General features: G+C 41.0%; 1 protein-coding gene across 1 annotated transcript in view; it reads left to right on the forward strand.

Moving 5' to 3' along the window:
- Positions 1 to 18,045, forward strand: part of LOC134532240 (voltage-dependent T-type calcium channel subunit alpha-1G) — a 248,321-nt gene that overhangs the window by 132,917 nt on the left and 97,359 nt on the right. The window contains exons 8-12 of the mRNA XM_063368661.1: positions 6,998 to 7,176; positions 8,759 to 8,828; positions 10,315 to 10,462; positions 13,746 to 13,982; positions 16,237 to 16,372. Of these exons, the coding sequence (XP_063224731.1) occupies positions 6,998 to 7,176; positions 8,759 to 8,828; positions 10,315 to 10,462; positions 13,746 to 13,982; positions 16,237 to 16,372 (770 nt within the window). The remainder of the gene's footprint in view (positions 1 to 6,997; positions 7,177 to 8,758; positions 8,829 to 10,314; positions 10,463 to 13,745; positions 13,983 to 16,236; positions 16,373 to 18,045) is intronic.

Here is an 18,045-nt window from a genome sequence, read left to right on the forward strand (position 1 = left end):
AAAGCAAATTGATGTAAGTAGTTCTGACTGTCATCAACAGATGTAGCCACGTGTTGCTTGCAGGTAAATATTAAATAGTTATTTTATGTGGGATGCGGGATGCTCACTAACGATCGCAAAAGAAGGAGGGCTTCGCCAGACACCAAGGAGAAGGAAGTTCGTCTTACATGTTAATGCTTCGCTGATGTATCAGGGCATATTATTTGACTGAGTAATGGTTGTTTATTTCTTTAGTTCCACCTGGTAAAATTATTGCAAGTGTCAATTTATTAGCAGAAATTCACTAATTAAATGTAGCTCTGAATAAAATGACATGACTCATTAGGTAAATATCCTTCATGCAGAGATCGATTTCACACAAATAATCAGCAGCACTCAGAGAAAATCATTAGATGTCTAGCCAGGAACAACCAGAAGCACTTGGAGAAAACCATCAAATTATTAACAAGAATAATCAGGAGCACACGGAGAAAACGTAATGACAAGAATAATCAGGAGCGCACGGAGAAAACATAATAACAAGAACAATCGGGAGCACACGGATAAAACCACCACACGTTTTCTTGATATCATAAAATTAGAGGGAAAAAAAATAAAAAAAATAAATAAAAAATTTAAAATAAAAACAAAAAATACATAAGATTCTGCTAGCTTGTGAACTTCTCATTGATGAGCAAAGATAGAGTTCTAGTACAAGCCAGAATTTTATGTATTTTTTGTTTTTATTTTAAATTTTTTATTTATTTTTATTTTTTTTCCCTCTAATTTTATGATATCAAGAAAACGTGTGGTGGTTTTATCCGTGTGCTCCCGATTGTTCTTGTTATTATGTTTTCTCCGTGCGCTCCTGATTATTCTTGTCATTACGTTTTCTCCGTGTGCTCCTGATTATTCTTGTTAATAATTTGATGGTTTTCTCCAAGTGCTTCTGGTTGTTCCTGGCTAGACATCTAATGATTTTCTCTGAGTGCTGCTGATTATTTGTGTGAAATCGATCTCTGCATGAAGGATATTTACCTAATGAGTCATGTCATTTTATTCAGAGCTACATTTAATTAGTGAATTTCTGCTAATAAATTGACACTTGCAATAATTTTACCAGGTGGAACTAAAGAAATAAACAACCATTACTCAGTCAAATAATATGCCCTGATACATCAGCGAAGCATTAACATGTAAGACGAACTTCCTTCTCCTTGGTGTCTAGCGAAGCCCTCCTTCTTTTGCGATCGTTAGTGAGCATCCCGCATCCCACATAAAATAACTATTTAATATTTACCTGCAAGCAACACGTGGCTACATCTGTTGATGACAGTCAGAACTACTTACATCAATTTGCTTTGCATTAGATAACCTAACTCTCACCACTGAGTGGTGCTATTGTAATCAGTTAGAGTCATGTAGTCTCGTAGCCATGTAGCCTCGTGTCCTGGAAGCTTCGTAAACATGATGCATTGGAACCTCGTAGACCTGTAGCTACGTAACAAAGTATCCATGGAATCATATAACATAATGCTGTTGGAGCAGTGGGAGCAAAAGAGAAAATGCCGACGAAGACAGATGCGATAATTGGAGCCTTTTGAAGCATCTGGCGCTGTGTTAAGCATTTGGAGGCTGTTGGAGCATTTGGAGCCTTTTTTTTTGGAGCTGTTGGAGCTGATGGAGCCATTTGGAGCCATTTGGAGCTGTTGGAGCATTTGGAGTCTTTTGAAGCATTTGGAGCCTTTTGGAGCTGTTGGAGCCATTTGGAGCATTTGGAGCTGTCAAGCATTTGAAGGCCGTTTGGAACATTTGGAGCCATTTGGAGCTGAGTTAAGCATTTGGAGGCTGTTGGAGACATTTGGAGACCGTTTGGAGCATTTTGAGCTGTTGGAGCCATTTGGAGCTGTTGGAGCTGTTGGAGCCATTTGGAGCATTTGGAGCTGCTGGAGACATTTGGAGCTGTCAAGCATTTGGAGACCGTTTGGAGCATTTGGAGCCATTTGGAGATGTGTTAAGCATTTGGAGGCTGTTGGAGCCATTTGGAGGCCGTTTGGAGCTGCTGGAGACATTTGGAGCTGTCAAGCATTTGGAGACCGTTTGCAGCATTTGGAGCCATTTGGAGATGTGTTAAGCATTTGGAGGCTGTTGGAGCCATTTGGAGGCCGTTTGGAGCATTTGGAGTCATTTGGAGCTGTCAAGCATTTGGAGGTCGTTTGGAGCATTTGGAGCCATTTGGAGCTGTTGGAGGCAATGACTGTTGGAGCCAATGACTGTTGGAGTCAATGACTGTTGGAGTCAATGGCTAATGGAAAAATAAACTGTTGGATTCATAGACTGTTGGAGAGATTATATCCTAACTTATCATTGACGATTGCATCCTACCAAGTTGAATGAACGAGAGAATGCGCCTCCTTTTCGTTTAATGAGCTTTCGTTTTATAGAATTTCCGTCCAAACGTGCTTCGTTCTCATTAAATGCTTATACTGCGCGAACGAAGTGTAGTCATTGTGTGTACGTTCCGTTTCCTGTGTGTACTGTGTGTACGTTCCGTTTCCTGTGTGTACGTTCCGTTTCCTGTGTGTACTGTGTGTACGTTCCGTTTCCTGTGTGTACTGTGTGTACGTTCCGTTTCCTGTGTGTACTGTGTGTCCGTTCCGTTTCCTGTGTGTACTGTGTGTACGTTCCGTTTCCTGTGTGTACTGTGTGTACGTTCCGTTTCCTGTGTGTACTGTGTGTACGTTCCGTTTCCTGTGTGTACTGTGTGTACGTTCCGTTTCCTGTGTGTACTGTGTGTACGTTCCGTTTCCTGTGTGTACTGTGTGTACGTTCCGTTTCCTGTGTGTACTGTGTGTACGTTCCGTTTCCTGTGTGTACTGTGTGAACGTTCCGTTTCCTGTGTGTAAATTGCATGTATTGCGCGTACATTGCGTACATTGCGTGTTGGAGCTGTTGGAGCATTTGGAGCTTTATACACTTGAAGGTAGTTGGAGGAGTCTTGTACACTCGTAGAATTGTAGCCTCATAGTCTCTTAGACTCGTAGCATTCTAGCCAAATATCATTGGAGCTGATGAAGAAAAAGGCTGTTGGTGTCAATGACTGTTGGAGTCACTAGCCTGATAGAATCAATAGACTGATGGAACCAATGAATATTGGAGCCAATGGATATTGGAGCCAATGACAAATGTGCGGCCTTTTCGATGATGGTGCTGCCTTTTTCGTTGTCGGTGCTTCCAAATGTGCTGCCTTTTTTTGTTGATGGTGCTTCTATTTGTTTAATGTTGTTTTGACTCTAGTATTATAATAAATTGTTCTTGATTTGACTAGCGTATTATTCCATCCGGTGCATGTATATAAGCGAGTCCTAGACAGCAGGACGCTCTGTTTGTTACTGCTTTCGACAGTGTACGGATCACCTAGTTTGTTTCTTCTGGTGCATAAGTCGTGTAATTGCCTGTTCTTGAGACTTCGATGGCATCTTTACCGACTTTAACGTCGAACTCGATGGAGGATGTACCATCGACTACGGGAACCATGACGACAGCTACGACGGAGAAGGAGCAGATTCCGTTGACAACCACGGCGACAACACTGGAGGAGACTTCATCAGACGCGATACCACCAGCAGAAGAGACTTTAATGCCGGTAGTGCTGGCTGTGCAGGAAAACTCGACGAACTTCGTTTCGCCCTCGATGGAGGCTTCAATGGATGCCGAATCGACAACAACTAACAAACATCGGTGTTGTTACTGTGACAAGATTTTCTCAAACAGCAGCAATGCTCGACGACACGAGAGGAGCGAATGTGCCAAGAACCTATATCGTAAAATGTTTGTTTGTGAGAAATGTCATAAGCAGTTTGCCAGAAAAGATAATATGAAAACGCACATGAAGGCATGCAAAGGTCCTGCTGTGCGGCAGAAAGTAAAGGTTTCGGCGCAACAACGATGCATCGATGTGCATAAGAGTATGCCTGGAAATGGTACTACTGTTGCAACGCCTGTATCTGGATCAGGTCTGAAAGGCTCGTCTTCATCACCACGGTATCCTTGCAGCTACTGTGATACGTCGTTCGCATTTTCCCATGATGCACGAAGACATGAGCGGAGCAAATGCACGAAGAATCCTTCTCGAATGAAGTTTCGCTGTGATGAGTGCCTTAAATGGTTTACTCGAATTGATAGTTTGCGACATCATGCGAAAAAAATGTAAAGGTGGAGTCTGTGCTCCTGCTGAACTACCTGTCAACATTTCGACTCCTCGCTTTAGATTGGAGACTCGTGAGCGTACAAGCAAAAAAACAGATGTGCAGAAACCGATTGCTATGACGTCTGGACATGGAACTAAACCTAAGACTGTGTTCGGTGCATTACAAGTAAACGATAATGGATTCTACTTGGCGCAGTCTGCATTTCGTGGAACGTTGAAAGACTATTATTATCTAAATACGTTCGGTGAGTTGAAGGACATTTGTACTTTTCTTGATGATATTAGACAGAACATAATAAATCAGCTTACTGATGACGTAGCGACAAACGGACCTTTGAAATATAACTTGTGGTTGGACTGTCTATATGGAAAGCCGTATCCGTTAGATGACAAAGTGAAGAAGTGTGCATTCAAGACATCGGCTGCAGTAATTTACAGTTCTGACGATGTGAAGCAAACTGTTAAAAACGGTATCCAGAAACTCTGTCAAGAAGAGGAGAACTATGTCTGTAAAGGTTCTGGCTGGACTCTGTCTAGTATAAACCGATTGGAGCTTAGAATTAGTCATTTCACACCGCTGCGGAACTAAATGATTGTAAATTTGCTGGCTTTCGTAAGTGATCCTGTAGTAGAATAGAAATTATGTAATAAATATTATGTTTGTGAAAGAACTTTTGGTGTTTAATTCCTCGAACCTGTTACTATTATGTTAAATTGATATTTTTTTTTCATCGTCCAGAATCGTACCAAGGACCTAAGTCGATCTAATTAATCAGTACATTGATTGGAAATTTATTTAATGATATCTGAACTTTTTCCCGAATCTCTAGCATTAAAATTATGAATTACCAATATGTTGGTGTTGGTGGCTTATAGGATGATGATGACAGTAAAGGTTTTAATGTCTCTTTAAGAATGTTGAACATGGAATAATGAAATTATTATTTTTTTACATCAAATTAAACATTATTGCATCGTTCGGGTATCGATCCGTGGACGGGAATCGATCGAATCAATATGTAAATTAATGAGTGATTTATTTAATGAATATTGGAACTTTTCCCGAATTTCTAGCTAAATAATTACGGATTTTCAAGATGGCGGCCAAATGACAATATGTCGGGTGTCACAGCAATAATAAATGATTACTGTACTCTAGCGGATAAGAACTAAACTAACATGGCGTCAGCGCACTCTCGCCGACGATACAATGATGATGGCTTCCAGCATCGAAGACAAGATGGCGGACATGACGTCATACTACCTGACGATATATATATGCTTTGAAAAAAAAAGTGGAGGGAGTCAGTATGCCTGCAGCCACCGCGGGGGAAGGATCGGTCGCCATTTTTATTTTTTTGCACTCGTCGGGTTTGAACCGAGGACTCTGACCTCCGTGTCGTAAAAGTATATTTTTTATAAGTATTTTATTAAAATTTTAATATTTAATTTTTTTTATAATTTTTAAATTTTTTCATTAAAATCGGATAATAAATAAAAAAGTTAAAGATGGCGGCCGTAACGGAAAATGCAACGGTGACGTCATAATTCAAAATGGCGGAAAACACATCACCGGAATTTTCTAGAAAACGAAATGACGTCATCCAAAATGGCGGATCCAAAATGGCCGTCGAGGTCAAGGTCAAGGCCAAAGGTCAAGGTCACATCCTGATAGAGGCTTAACTGAGGCTTGAGTTAAGGATGCTTAAGCCTCTATCAGGACATTTCTAGCCGTAGGGATTTTTGAGGAATAAAACGGGAAATTTTCCCTCGAAACGGGAATTTTTCCCTCGAAAACGGGAAATTTTTTCTTAAAACGGGAAATTTTGAGTCATTTTGAGTCATTTTTGAGGAATTTTGAGGAATTTTTGCCGCCGTGACGTCACAAATCCAAGATGGTGGACCGGCACCTCGGCACCTCAGCCAGAAGCCAGATCTAGTATGCCCATTTACATACTACTCATGCGGGAAGAATTGAAGGTGCACATATTGAACATTTGTAAGAAAGAACTGGTTGATTGGTTGCACATAGTTAGAGACCCGGAAATTTCGCGGATTCATTTAGTCGCAAGCTAGAATGCAAACCTTCACACTCTCGCAGTGTGTTCATGATTGGCACGCATTTGTTTTGGACACGCCCGTCTACGACCGTGAGCAAACGATGCCCAGCTAGGAGAGAAGTAAGCGAATCAGGTAGTGCCAAATAACAAGGATAAAAATGTTCTCGCTAAGAAATCAACCAATGGGAAAGTAAACATGGGTCGAGCACACCTATAACTTTGAATTCAATCCTGAAACCAGAAGAATCCGCGAAATGTCCGGGTCTCTACACATAGTTAGAGACCCGGAAAATTTGCGGGTTCGTTTCGTGTTGTGCTAAAATTCAAATAATTATACCTTAGTGCTGCTTCTGTCATTGGTTCACTTTTAATCTGGAGGACTGAGGGCCAATTAGAGACCATCACTCATAGAAGTGTCGAATCACAGGCCCACCCAGTCGAGACGACTCACAAGTCAGCAGCTAATGTACAGTTGGCATTTGCCCGGGTGTGGTAGAGGATATTGGAGTCTATCCTGGAGGTCATTGAACCCGCGAAATTTCCGGGTCTCTACACATAGTATAACAGGACCGTTCCTTTTTTGGACGCCCTCGTGTCTGAGGCCGGAGTGCGAGGAGCTGCGTGTGTTGCCCGACATATTGAAGATTTGTAAGAAAGAAACTAGGTTGCACAGGGCCATTCCTTTTTTGGACGCCCTCGTACCTGAGGCTGGAGTCTAGGCTGAGGAGCCGCGCGCGTTGCCCGGCAGGTACGTGGCGCACCTGTGGCGGCGCGGCAAGCGGCGGCTGCTGAAGAAGTACCACCTGTACAAGATACGGCGCCAGCAGCGGCTGGAGCAGAAGGCGCGGGGTCCGCCCAACGGCGCGGCTGCGGCCCTGCCCGCGGGCGGCGCCATCATCCTGCAGCAGTACCGCGGCGGCGATGCAGGTACCGCGCCCGTGCACATTCCAGCCTGCCGGCGTGTGTCATACACATTCCAGACAGCGTTACACGTCGTGGCTGCAAGATACCTACATGCATTCTAGCATTTCAATATCGATGTTATAATTCTTTATGAGAGTTCAGGAAAAATGACGAGAGAGAATGTTTACGAAATTTTCACAGGTTGAAAAATAAAAATTAATATATGTGCTTTCATGTCTTATACTTTAGTGCTTGGTATTAAAATTTTTTTTCCATATTATTAAAACTTTTAATTTATAGTGAATATATTAGTGATAGAAATTGTGTTTATAAACTTTTTCAAGGGATTTTCAAGTCGATTTTTATTACGATCGAGGTTTTGTTCCCGTGTGTATGATTTATTTGCATTATAAATTTTTACATTATTATTTAATAAATAATCAAATTTAATAAATAGGTATATCTAATAAAAATATTTACTAATTTTTATTCTTTATTAAAGTTTATCTCGTTTATTTTACTAAATTTAATAATTAATTTTTTACTCGTGTTCATTTTAATATTGAAAAATAAGTTATAATTAAAATTTTAATTTTATTGAATTTATATTTTACCAACCGTATTTATTATAACACTTCAGTCCTATTATTATTATTTTAATTTTTATTTGTTATTCGCATGCAAAATTAAGATAGTTTTTTACTTCGTCAAGTAAGTATAACTTCTAACGGGTGTACATAAGTACATGCGCCCATATTTCATTTTCATATATCTTATATACTGTAATAATTATATTTATGGGTGCATGTCCCGTTCCAGGTCATTATTTTACTTTACGATTAACACTGCTAAACATTTAGACGTTTTGAGTGGCCGAATTTCATCTAAATGAAAAAATATATATAATTTTTTTTTTACATTTGGCATAATTAGTTGGAAAAGTTTAATTTTTAACCTTTTTGTGCAGTATATATGAGGAGAACCAAATGGTATAAATAACTGAAAATATTTTGGTTTAAAGGCAATACTGGTAGCTACTTCGTGGAATGGTTTTAAATCCTTTCAGAAAGGTTTATTTAATTTCTTGTAACCTTTAAAAATAACTTCTGATAATTTTATAAGGCCAAGTAAATTTAAAAAAAAAAATTCTGAAAGAAACGAAGCCATATCACATAGCAGCCAGTAAAATTAACTTTAAACCACAAAGGTCCAGTTTTATTTTCCATTTCTTTATCCCTATCCAGTCTAAAAATAAATGTTAAAATTATATATGTTTGCTAACTAGATGTGCAAAAAGGATGTGATATATATATTTCATTTTGTGAAGGTTCAGCAACTAAAAATGTCGTCAAGTATAGCAGTGTGAAACGTAAATATAAAATAATGTCCTGGAACGGGACCTACGGCCATAAGATTTCTACTACACAAAATAACATAAAAAAAATACTATAATTAAAATTTACAAAGTTAACGCATATGTTAGGACTTGACAAAGGGTGTCCGAAAGGGTGAGGAAATATGTTCCCGAGTCCAGCTCGACTCGACGTCCGAGCAAAGAATGACGCGCCTGTGTGATGTTGTGGTGAACTTGGCTGGGTGTTCGAAGAGACGAGCCAGGCTCGGGTACACAGGGTCGCTAATGGGTCGCCCTTGGCTGATCTGTGTGTGGGGCAGAGGTCGGGTTTCAACGTGCCAGCCAGGCTGATTTTGTGGACCAGCAATCATGTCGACCACCATGTTGAAGTTGTTTATTTGCCCTGTGGTTGTAACTAATTTTGTAGGCGAATTTCGTCAGTACGTTACTGGTTTTGTGGCAGGTCACAGGAGATTTTCACATCAGTATTTCATATTCTTTACAGTCATGTTACAAAGTTCATAAATGTAATATCAGGAACACAAATTTACAGCCTGCTTATAAACATATAATATACCTTGTTACAGATCACGTATATTATAAATATATATGGATAGTTCTTTCTTTCGCGTACACAAAACTGAATTTAGTACAGATATTCGACTTTTGTATCTTATGATACAATAATATATTTTCAGTTTTATCACATGGTTATCAGTAAATAAAGAATATCAATTAGAGCACCGCAATTTCAAACACTGGGCAAGCGCCTAAAGATGCAAGTAAATATTTATGTGCACCTAATTGTTGCTAATGTCAACATGTTATTTCAATTTACTTTCTACCTTCTTTGCGGTGGTGCATGAAGCAACGGAAAAGTGGCAGTGAGACTGAAGGCCCCCAAACACGATCAGCCAATCTCCCAGTTCAGACTGTTCAAACCGAACTGACAGTTTGGAATGAACTGAAACCTTCACCACGATAAGTCTTGCGATTGCAGTTGCTGTTGGATGTATCGTTTCATTGTAGAATGTAGAAGAAACTATTGATGTTTACAGTGGTAGTTGCACTTTTAGTTTGAAAGGGGAAAAATAGCAACTTTTATAAAGAGAGTTAAACAAATATGTCTGGCACTGCAATCAGCTGATGGACGGATGGACTGATTGTTTGGACTGACAGTTTAATCTGGCGAGACGCTATTCCTACACACGACCGTTCGTACCGAGTGCTCTTGAGCCCACAGTCCGGTTTGATGGGAAGCCATCATTTCGTCAGTTCATTAGTTAGACTTACCAGTCCACCATCGTTGCACAAACAATAATTCCGAACCGATAAATCCGAACTGACAGTTCGGACTGATCATGTGCTTGGGGCTTAAGATATGTAACTGCGCTGACAACAGAAGAGGGAAATATAAACATTGGCAACATTAAATCGTGGGCTGTCCTACACATTCCATAGGTTTCTCTGGAATTAGCTAAATTCAAGTACTTGTCGTTTGAAATTTATGCATTCAAGATTTTATTTCCAATGGTTTTATTCGCCTGGTTTGATGTTTATAATATTAAATGAAAAATCAAGTAAATTGTTTTACAGTTTCATCCACTAATATTTTGAACGGCTGTGTGAGACGTTTGAGCACGTGGTTTTCCAGGCGCCGCGTCCCGCTGCAACCTCTACCACCACCATCACCACCACCACCACCACCACCAGCACCATCACCACCACCACCACCACGGCTACCACGCGCCCTCGGACGCGGCGCTGGCGCCCACCCTCATCGCCGTGGAGGACGACATCGGCTGCAGCGCGCCGCGCGCCAGCCCTGAGGTGTCCGACGTGGACCCTCTGGCGAGCCCGCGCCGGCCCGTGGGCGGCCTGCTGCGCGTGCCCTCCGCCTCCAACGGCTGGAGCGGCGGCGGCGGCGGCGGCGGCGACTCGGGCTCCGGTTCCGAGGTGGGTGCGCGCGCACCCGTGGACGGAGTGGGGGGGGAGGAGGAGGATGCGCGCGCACACGTGGAGAGTGGTGGGGGGATGCTGCGCGCGCACGTTGGGGGGGGGGGGGAAGCTGCGCGCGCACACGCGGGGACGGCCGCTCGCCACCATGTCCGCTCACCTCGCCACTTCCAGAGCATGCCATTTCGCGCACACTCACTTCGTAGCATTGGACACGGACTCAACGATATCTGCTCCAGAGGCACATGGCCGAATCCTCAAAACTGACAAACCATCAAGCGCCATTAAGCCGTAATCCCATAAGAATAACATTGTCCCAGCTTCCCCCATTTTACACTACTGATGGATGAAGTATTTTTTTAAAAAGGAAGTATTGTGATACCAAAAAAAAAATATGATTTGAACATGTGTATTTAAAACAAATTAACTTTTTTTTTAGACTTAGGGCCTATAAAAATAGCCGTAAGCATGCGGCTTCCCACATAGTCAATTATATTTTGTCAAATGTTTTTCCCAATTTTGTCCATGACTGAATGTGGGGGACAATTTCAGTATCATCAATCACACAGCTAATTCTGGACTATTGATTTATTTTGGTTTTACGGGTTGTAGGAACAGTAACATGTAACATCCAATCTATGTTGAAATACCGATTCTTGTCTTGTCTTCTGAGTAAGAGGCAATCGTTGGCTTACGAATTTCTTAAAAAACTGTGGAAATCAGCTGATGCATGCAATGACAATGGCATATGCTAGATTGTAGGCTGCCGTGAACCGAGTCATTAACTGCTTCTTGTAATCTGGGTTAAGGTCACGTGCTTACTAGCAGTGGCTCTCTCGATTTTTTTACCGGACCTTGTTGCAGACATCTTCGAGGTCTGGTGGACAACGTCGGGAAAGTCTTTGATTATACATACATAGTCTCATCCCAGAAGCGATAAGTAGTTAATGACACATGCCATTGTTTACAAATAGTGCATTTTTAAATAAAACTGGAAACGAAATACCATGAACGTATTGTTTATTACGTCAGGCAAGACCAGTCCTTTGAGTTTTATAGTCTCTGGTTATATATAGCAGTTCATTTCTCTCGACAAGAGATGACATTCTCGACGTACAACCACTTAATCACATTTTTTTAAAGTTATACTGTTTTAGGCGTGCTATGAAAAAAAACATGAGAGTGAATTTTTACGATGTTCACGCAACATGCAACGAAATTTTCACAGGATGAAAAATTTAAACTACGTTACAAAAAAAGGCGACATAAAATTAAAAATTTTATATGTGTTTTTAAATAGGGTAGACCGGGGGAAATCGGGTCATGGGGTAAACCGGGTCATCGTAAAAAGATCTGCTGTCTTGGGCCGAAAGAATGAACTGGAGTCTACGGAACCTACCAAAGAGTGTTGCTATCTGTCTATACAACCGTCCACTACAAGGCGAACATCGTCTGTAACAACATTCTGGTAGTTTGTGCGACATGAACCCGAACCTGTGTAGTCCTGAAGTGGAAAATTCTTAACAATGTAAGTTTTATTTTGTTTCAAATAAGCCTTTACGTTCGCATTTCGAAATAGTATTGTAGTTTAAGTAATGGAGTACGAAAATATGTACCCCATTAACATTCTTCTACATTACTGAAGCTCTATATGTTTTACAGAATTTATAATATTTTTCTTTCTTTTAAAGTGCGAAATGGGGTAACTCGAGTCGCTGCCGTTGGGGTAAAACGAGTCACTGCATACAGTGGGGAAATCGGGTCGCTTCATATATTTGCTATAAATTGTGAAGCACTTTATTCTTCTTTCTCAATTTTTAAGTTAAGACCTATTCTAAATAAGTGGAAAAAATGAATTTAAGGCACATGACTTCAACTATAGTTAAAATTTGTAAGTACTTATAATAATATTGAAGTTTAGGACATGTTAAAATAATGAAAATATTATCCCTGTAAATATATAATTACGAGTTCACTGCCAAAGATGTAAGTGGAAGGAGCACCACAGAAGAAGTGACATGCCTGTTACCAACACCGGAAAAATTAACACCAAAGAGAATAGGTGAACGAAAAACTGTTGCTTCTCTAAGGCTACTGTCAAAAGAGAATCGCACATTGTTGGAATCCAGGATATTGAAAAGCAAGAAGCAGGTGTTAAATTAAGTTCAAAGCAAAGCAAGATTGCACTTCTTAAGACGAAGAAGCGAACAAAAACTAAAAACACATCCGAGTTGGAAATTTTGGAAGAAGGCCAGGATGATGAGGAAGATGTTCTCTGCAACATGTGCCAAATTGCATACAAAGACATCAGAAGCTGCACTGCTGGATACTGGATTCAGTGCTAGTCTTGCAAAATGTGGTACCATGAGCGCTGTGTCAATGCTTTTCAGTGTAAACAGTTTGTATGCGGAATGTGTCTGTCAAAACAGTAAAGAAAATCTGTTGATCCTATTTGCCCCACTTGTGATCCGATTTACCCCACTTCTGTCCAAATCGGGTCAAAACATTTCATTTTCCTTTTATCAAGTTTAATGTCAATTCATAAGGAAGTTTTGCTAATGTATGTATGTAAATATGTACATAAATGTATGACTGATATTACTGTAGATTATTTTATGGTAAATTAATTTTGGTTTTATACTTATTCAGGAATTTCAAAAAATTGACCCGATTTCCCCCGGTCTACCCTACTATACTTTATTGATGCTAATAAATGGTTGTCCATATAATTAAACACGTTTATTTATTGTGCTTATTAGTGATATGAATTGTATTTATAAAATTTTTCAAGTGTTTTTATGAGTGAGGTTATGTACCTGTATGTAAAACTTATTTGCATTGTAAATTATAAATTACAACTTTTTTATTTAATAAATAATTAAATTAAATTAATAATAATAAACATTCAGCATATTTATTCATATTCATTATTAATTAAAACTAATCTCTATTGTTTGAATGAATTAGATAATTCATTTTTACACCGGTTTATATTGTTATTGATTACTGATTTTTTATCTGATTGAATTTATACGTTACCAACAGTATTTATATCACTCGAATCATTTATTATTTTATTTCTTTTAATTATTTGCACGTAAAATTAAAGTTAGTTTCTTATTTCGCCAAGTAACTATAAATTCTAACGCGCGTACATAAGTAAGCGCGTCCATTATTTTTTTTTTTTGTTACAATAAATTGTGGTTGACGAGCCTACGGTAGTTAACGGACGCGGGTATATCCGGGCGTGTCGGACGCGAGGTCTGTTTGCGCCTGGCCGCAGGGGCTGCTGAGCCCGCCGCTGGACGCGCCGCGCCGCAAGAGCAGCGTCGTCATGTTCTCCGAGGTGGTGCTGCTGCACGGGGGGGCGGCGGGGGGCGGCGGCGCCGGGGGCGGCGGCGGCCCGGGGGGCGGCGAGGCGGCGCGCAACGTGTGCTCCAGCGAGAAGATGACGCAGACGGGCGACGGCAACGTGTGGCCCGTGCTGGGCCTGGGCGCGGGCCCGCTCCAGCAGCCTCAGGTGAGCCAACGCCAGAAACTACCCTCATTCCACGTACTTTCCCACCAAAAAGTTGTTTTCTCTTCAGTGCTCCTTGATTTCAGACAACTAGGGTCATTTGTTGTTCGCGGAAAAGAGTTCCAGACCAGCTGCCAGAACTGGGAATGCGCAGCGGGAAGGTCTGTAACGAGTAACTCGTCCCAAATTTGACAGTTCTCAAAAGTACTACCATTGGACACGGGCCTAGTCGTTTTCCAAATAACACTTTGCCAAAGGTGTTATTATGTCGTTTGTTTACGAAAACTCATAACCACATATAGGTTTCGGAAACCGTGCTGACAAACGTTATGGGCATGTAGTATTGTTAGCGAAAAAAAAAAAAAAAAAATCTCGTCGCTCATTAGAACTGCAACATTTCTGGCCGCGCTGGCGGTGAGACACTGCTGCATCGAAAGGTCTTTCGTGATTGGTTCAGTTTCTTTTCAGGTCCACGTCAACTGTCAGCAAACTAGTCACAGTGCGGAAGCGATCTCGTCCTGATGGGACTGCTCAAAGGTCTCTTGCGGACGACCGCCAATTACAAGAGAACCATTGCTAGCGCAGTCATGTGAGGAATCAGATTATTTTGCGAAAAGTACATGCCCCTTAACAATGGTGTGCGTTAGTATTCTGCCACTGTTAATTTATCAGCAGTGTTCGCAAAAACTCTAAGCTGTTGTGCGTGTTCGTAAACAAACCTTACATGATGCTTTGCAAAGTGTCATATAGGAAATGGTTAAGCACAGACGAACACAGTGGCCTGACAATGACGTGACTGTTGTAACAGCAACAGGAAAGAAAATAAGAACAACGAACTTGGACAACACAGCGACAAAGAGAAAAAACAAACAATGATACAAAATAAATATTTTAGAAAACACAATGACGACGGTACAGATGAACGCACACAACAGTTGCCACGTACCGGGAACTGACTTTGGTTCCCATCATCAGGCACAAACAGATTGATAGTTGACACTGGAAAAACTTATGTGTGTTTGACACCCGCTCCTGGTGCGTCCAATGACAGACAAGCACTTTTCTGTGATGCCCTTCATTTAACATTTGACATCTGCAAATTTTAGCCTTTTTTTCAGTTTGTTTATGTATTCATTTCTCTTTTACATTCTGATTGTTCTTATATGGCAGACAATGCAAGAGATCTATCAGGAGCAATTAACATTAAATTACTTCAGGGGGATTAGAACTCAATATCTTTGATTTTTTTATCTTTATGATATATTTCGAATTTTCTCCATTTATCTCAATATTTTTCATGTCAAGTCGTAAATAATAACTCTAAAACATTATATTGCTTTGTTGCAACCACATATTTACAGAGAAGATATAGTCTGTAAGCACCGCGAGGAAACAACTTTTTTTTTTTTCACACGGGCGACTTCAACAATCATTATAATCACACCAATTCACAAGTGTTAGCTTCAACACTTAGCCAAAGCTAAATCCCATGCCATATCGTACAAACATTTTTATCATGGAAGCTTAATTGCAAGCGGTATCAAAATACATGGTGTTCATAAAACAATGTCCCAGTTTCAATGGTATATCATAACGGTTTAATTCAGAGTATTTACAGCAAATCATATATCAAATTGAAGGTAAACTAACCTAGTTCATTCTAACAAATGTTACCGTGTGTATCTTTAGCTATACGGCACACATCCAACCTCAAATTCAATTCTTCCTACCCTTCGGTTAATACGCCCGGAGTAATGGAAGCAATAAATAGCTTCTTCAATTCTGAGTCTCAACTCTGGAAAATCATTAGTTAGCAGTGGAACGTAGACACGAACTTCAATACAGCCTCAAAGGATGGGCTTTATGTCAGGTGAACGTGGGTGCTAACGAAAAAGAGCTCTGTCGTCTCGACCGTTTCCACCAAATCCAACGGTCAGGGACTTCACTACAATGGGGAGGGCTGAAATTACAGATTCGCTCTTAGCAAATTGCAGGAAACAATACGCTTAAAGACACAGGAGTCAGTCACCATTTCGCTTAGGTGGCGTTGCAAGCGAGAAAACAAAGCAGTAGGTACTCGCATATGGGTTGGGTTACTCTTCAATCGTGACCTTGAACCAAAACAACACTCTACAACGGTGACAGTCGATAGTACTGAAATTTACAACTGGGGCATCCTCTTGCGGATGTGCAGTATTGGGAGTAGCAAGATTGCCTAGATGGCGAGGCGCAGTGGCAAGCATGGCCGTGCTCGCAGGTGGACGCGGGGGACAGTCTGCTGGCCGCCGAGGCCATGACCTGCCAGGAGCTGCTGGCCCTCAGCGGGGCGCTGAGCGCGGCGCTGCCCACGGGCCAGCTCGGCCTCGGCTCCTTCTTCTCCTCGCTCAGCAAAGGTACCGTTCCTCTCCGCCGCCCGCTCTTGCCCGGCATCAGCGGAGTGGGTCTTTCTCCCACTCCGGTCGGTGAAACAACTATAGCTTCAAAAAATATGTCTGATAGCCTAATGGAACTTGCCACGAAGAATTTTCAAAATGTCATTATAAAGTGGGTATTGTTCTACGCAGATACTAACAACTCACCAACAAGGAGTTACAGTACTTAAAATCAACTAAGTTTGACTGTAAATCTCTTTAATCTGTCCGAACTAATGTCAGTTGATTTCCTGCAATTCACTACTTTGACTAGATTTTGCTGATTTGCCAGTGGTATTACGTTGTCTCTTTTTATTCTCTGTTAACTCCTCTTTCTCATTTGCTGATTCCCAAGGAAGTGCGCTGATTTGACAGAGTGTATTGTGTTTTCTGATTTGAATCAATTATTCTTATTCATAAAGTAGAAAGAGTAGGCTTAAAATGCAACACATTGGACCTGCATTTCTGAGGATATGCGTTCTGGCCCCAGCCATCCTATTTTCTGTCTTCCACGGTTTCCTTAAGACCACTCCAAGCAAATGCTGGGGTGGTTACAGGCCTTCTCTATAGGCGGCCCGTGGGCCAAAAACGGCCTGCATACAAATTTATGTTGTCTCGGCATGAAAATGATAGAGGACTATAGTACTTATCAGGTTGATTGGTTAACATGCTACTGTGTTTTTATAAAAAAAAATTATTTACAGGTGCTTCGATCATTATATAAAATTATCTCTAATAATTTTCATTTTTTGTTTGAAATTAATTAAAATGTGGTTGATGTTCAAACGTGTAATATTTCGCATTTTTTTGACGTGAAAAGTTAAATTCGCTCGTTGCAGTGACCATATACCACCAGATTTCAATCACTTGCAACTACGAGACCATTACCGCTTCAACAGTGGTTGAGCCCACAAAGGATGGATCATGTCTCTACGTGTTTGTCGCACAGAAATTATTTATTATTTTTGGCGGGTGACGTCATCGTGCCTCACCGTCGTGTTCATCTTGCGCATAGCGAGGAGCTATGCTTTAACTACCACAGGCACTAGCTACATGCGATGAACTCGTAGCCACCATTGGAGTCTGTGTAACCATTGAATTAAAGAGACTACGAAACACTTGTTATCGTTGCTGTTACTGCAAAAGGTCGTATGTCAAAATGTCTCACTTTCCAGGAGATCAAAAAACTGTTTCATTCATCAGGGTTATCATATTATATTATGAAATTTTTGTAGTATTCTTAGAATTATGCTTCTTACTTTACAGTTATTGACAAATTACTTTTTCCCACAACATAGGTTGCCTTCCGAAATACACAAACAGCCAAAAATTTAAAAATGCCAATTTTTGACATACGACCTTTTGCACTAACAGCAACGTTATGATGTCGTTTTCATGAATAATCTACTGAGCGGACCCTAACTGCAGATTTCTCTGGTCTCTGTATTTAACTTCTGGCCCCGGCAGAACCTGGGGTGATTGTAAAGTGAATGCAAGTAGCACGGGCCAGAGAGGAGAGAGCAGGCGCGCCTCCCCCGTTGAGTAGGGGCGTATTAACCGGGGGGGGGGGGGGGGAATTAACCGGGGGGGGAAGGGGGGGACGTGTCCCCCTGAACTTTTTGGGTTGAGAGGACTATCCCCCTCCCCCCCCCCCA

The sequence above is a fragment of the Bacillus rossius genome, chromosome 5 (assembly GCF_032445375.1).
Source record: "Bacillus rossius redtenbacheri isolate Brsri chromosome 5, Brsri_v3, whole genome shotgun sequence".
Classification (NCBI taxonomy): Eukaryota; Metazoa; Arthropoda; class Insecta; order Phasmatodea; family Bacillidae; genus Bacillus; species Bacillus rossius.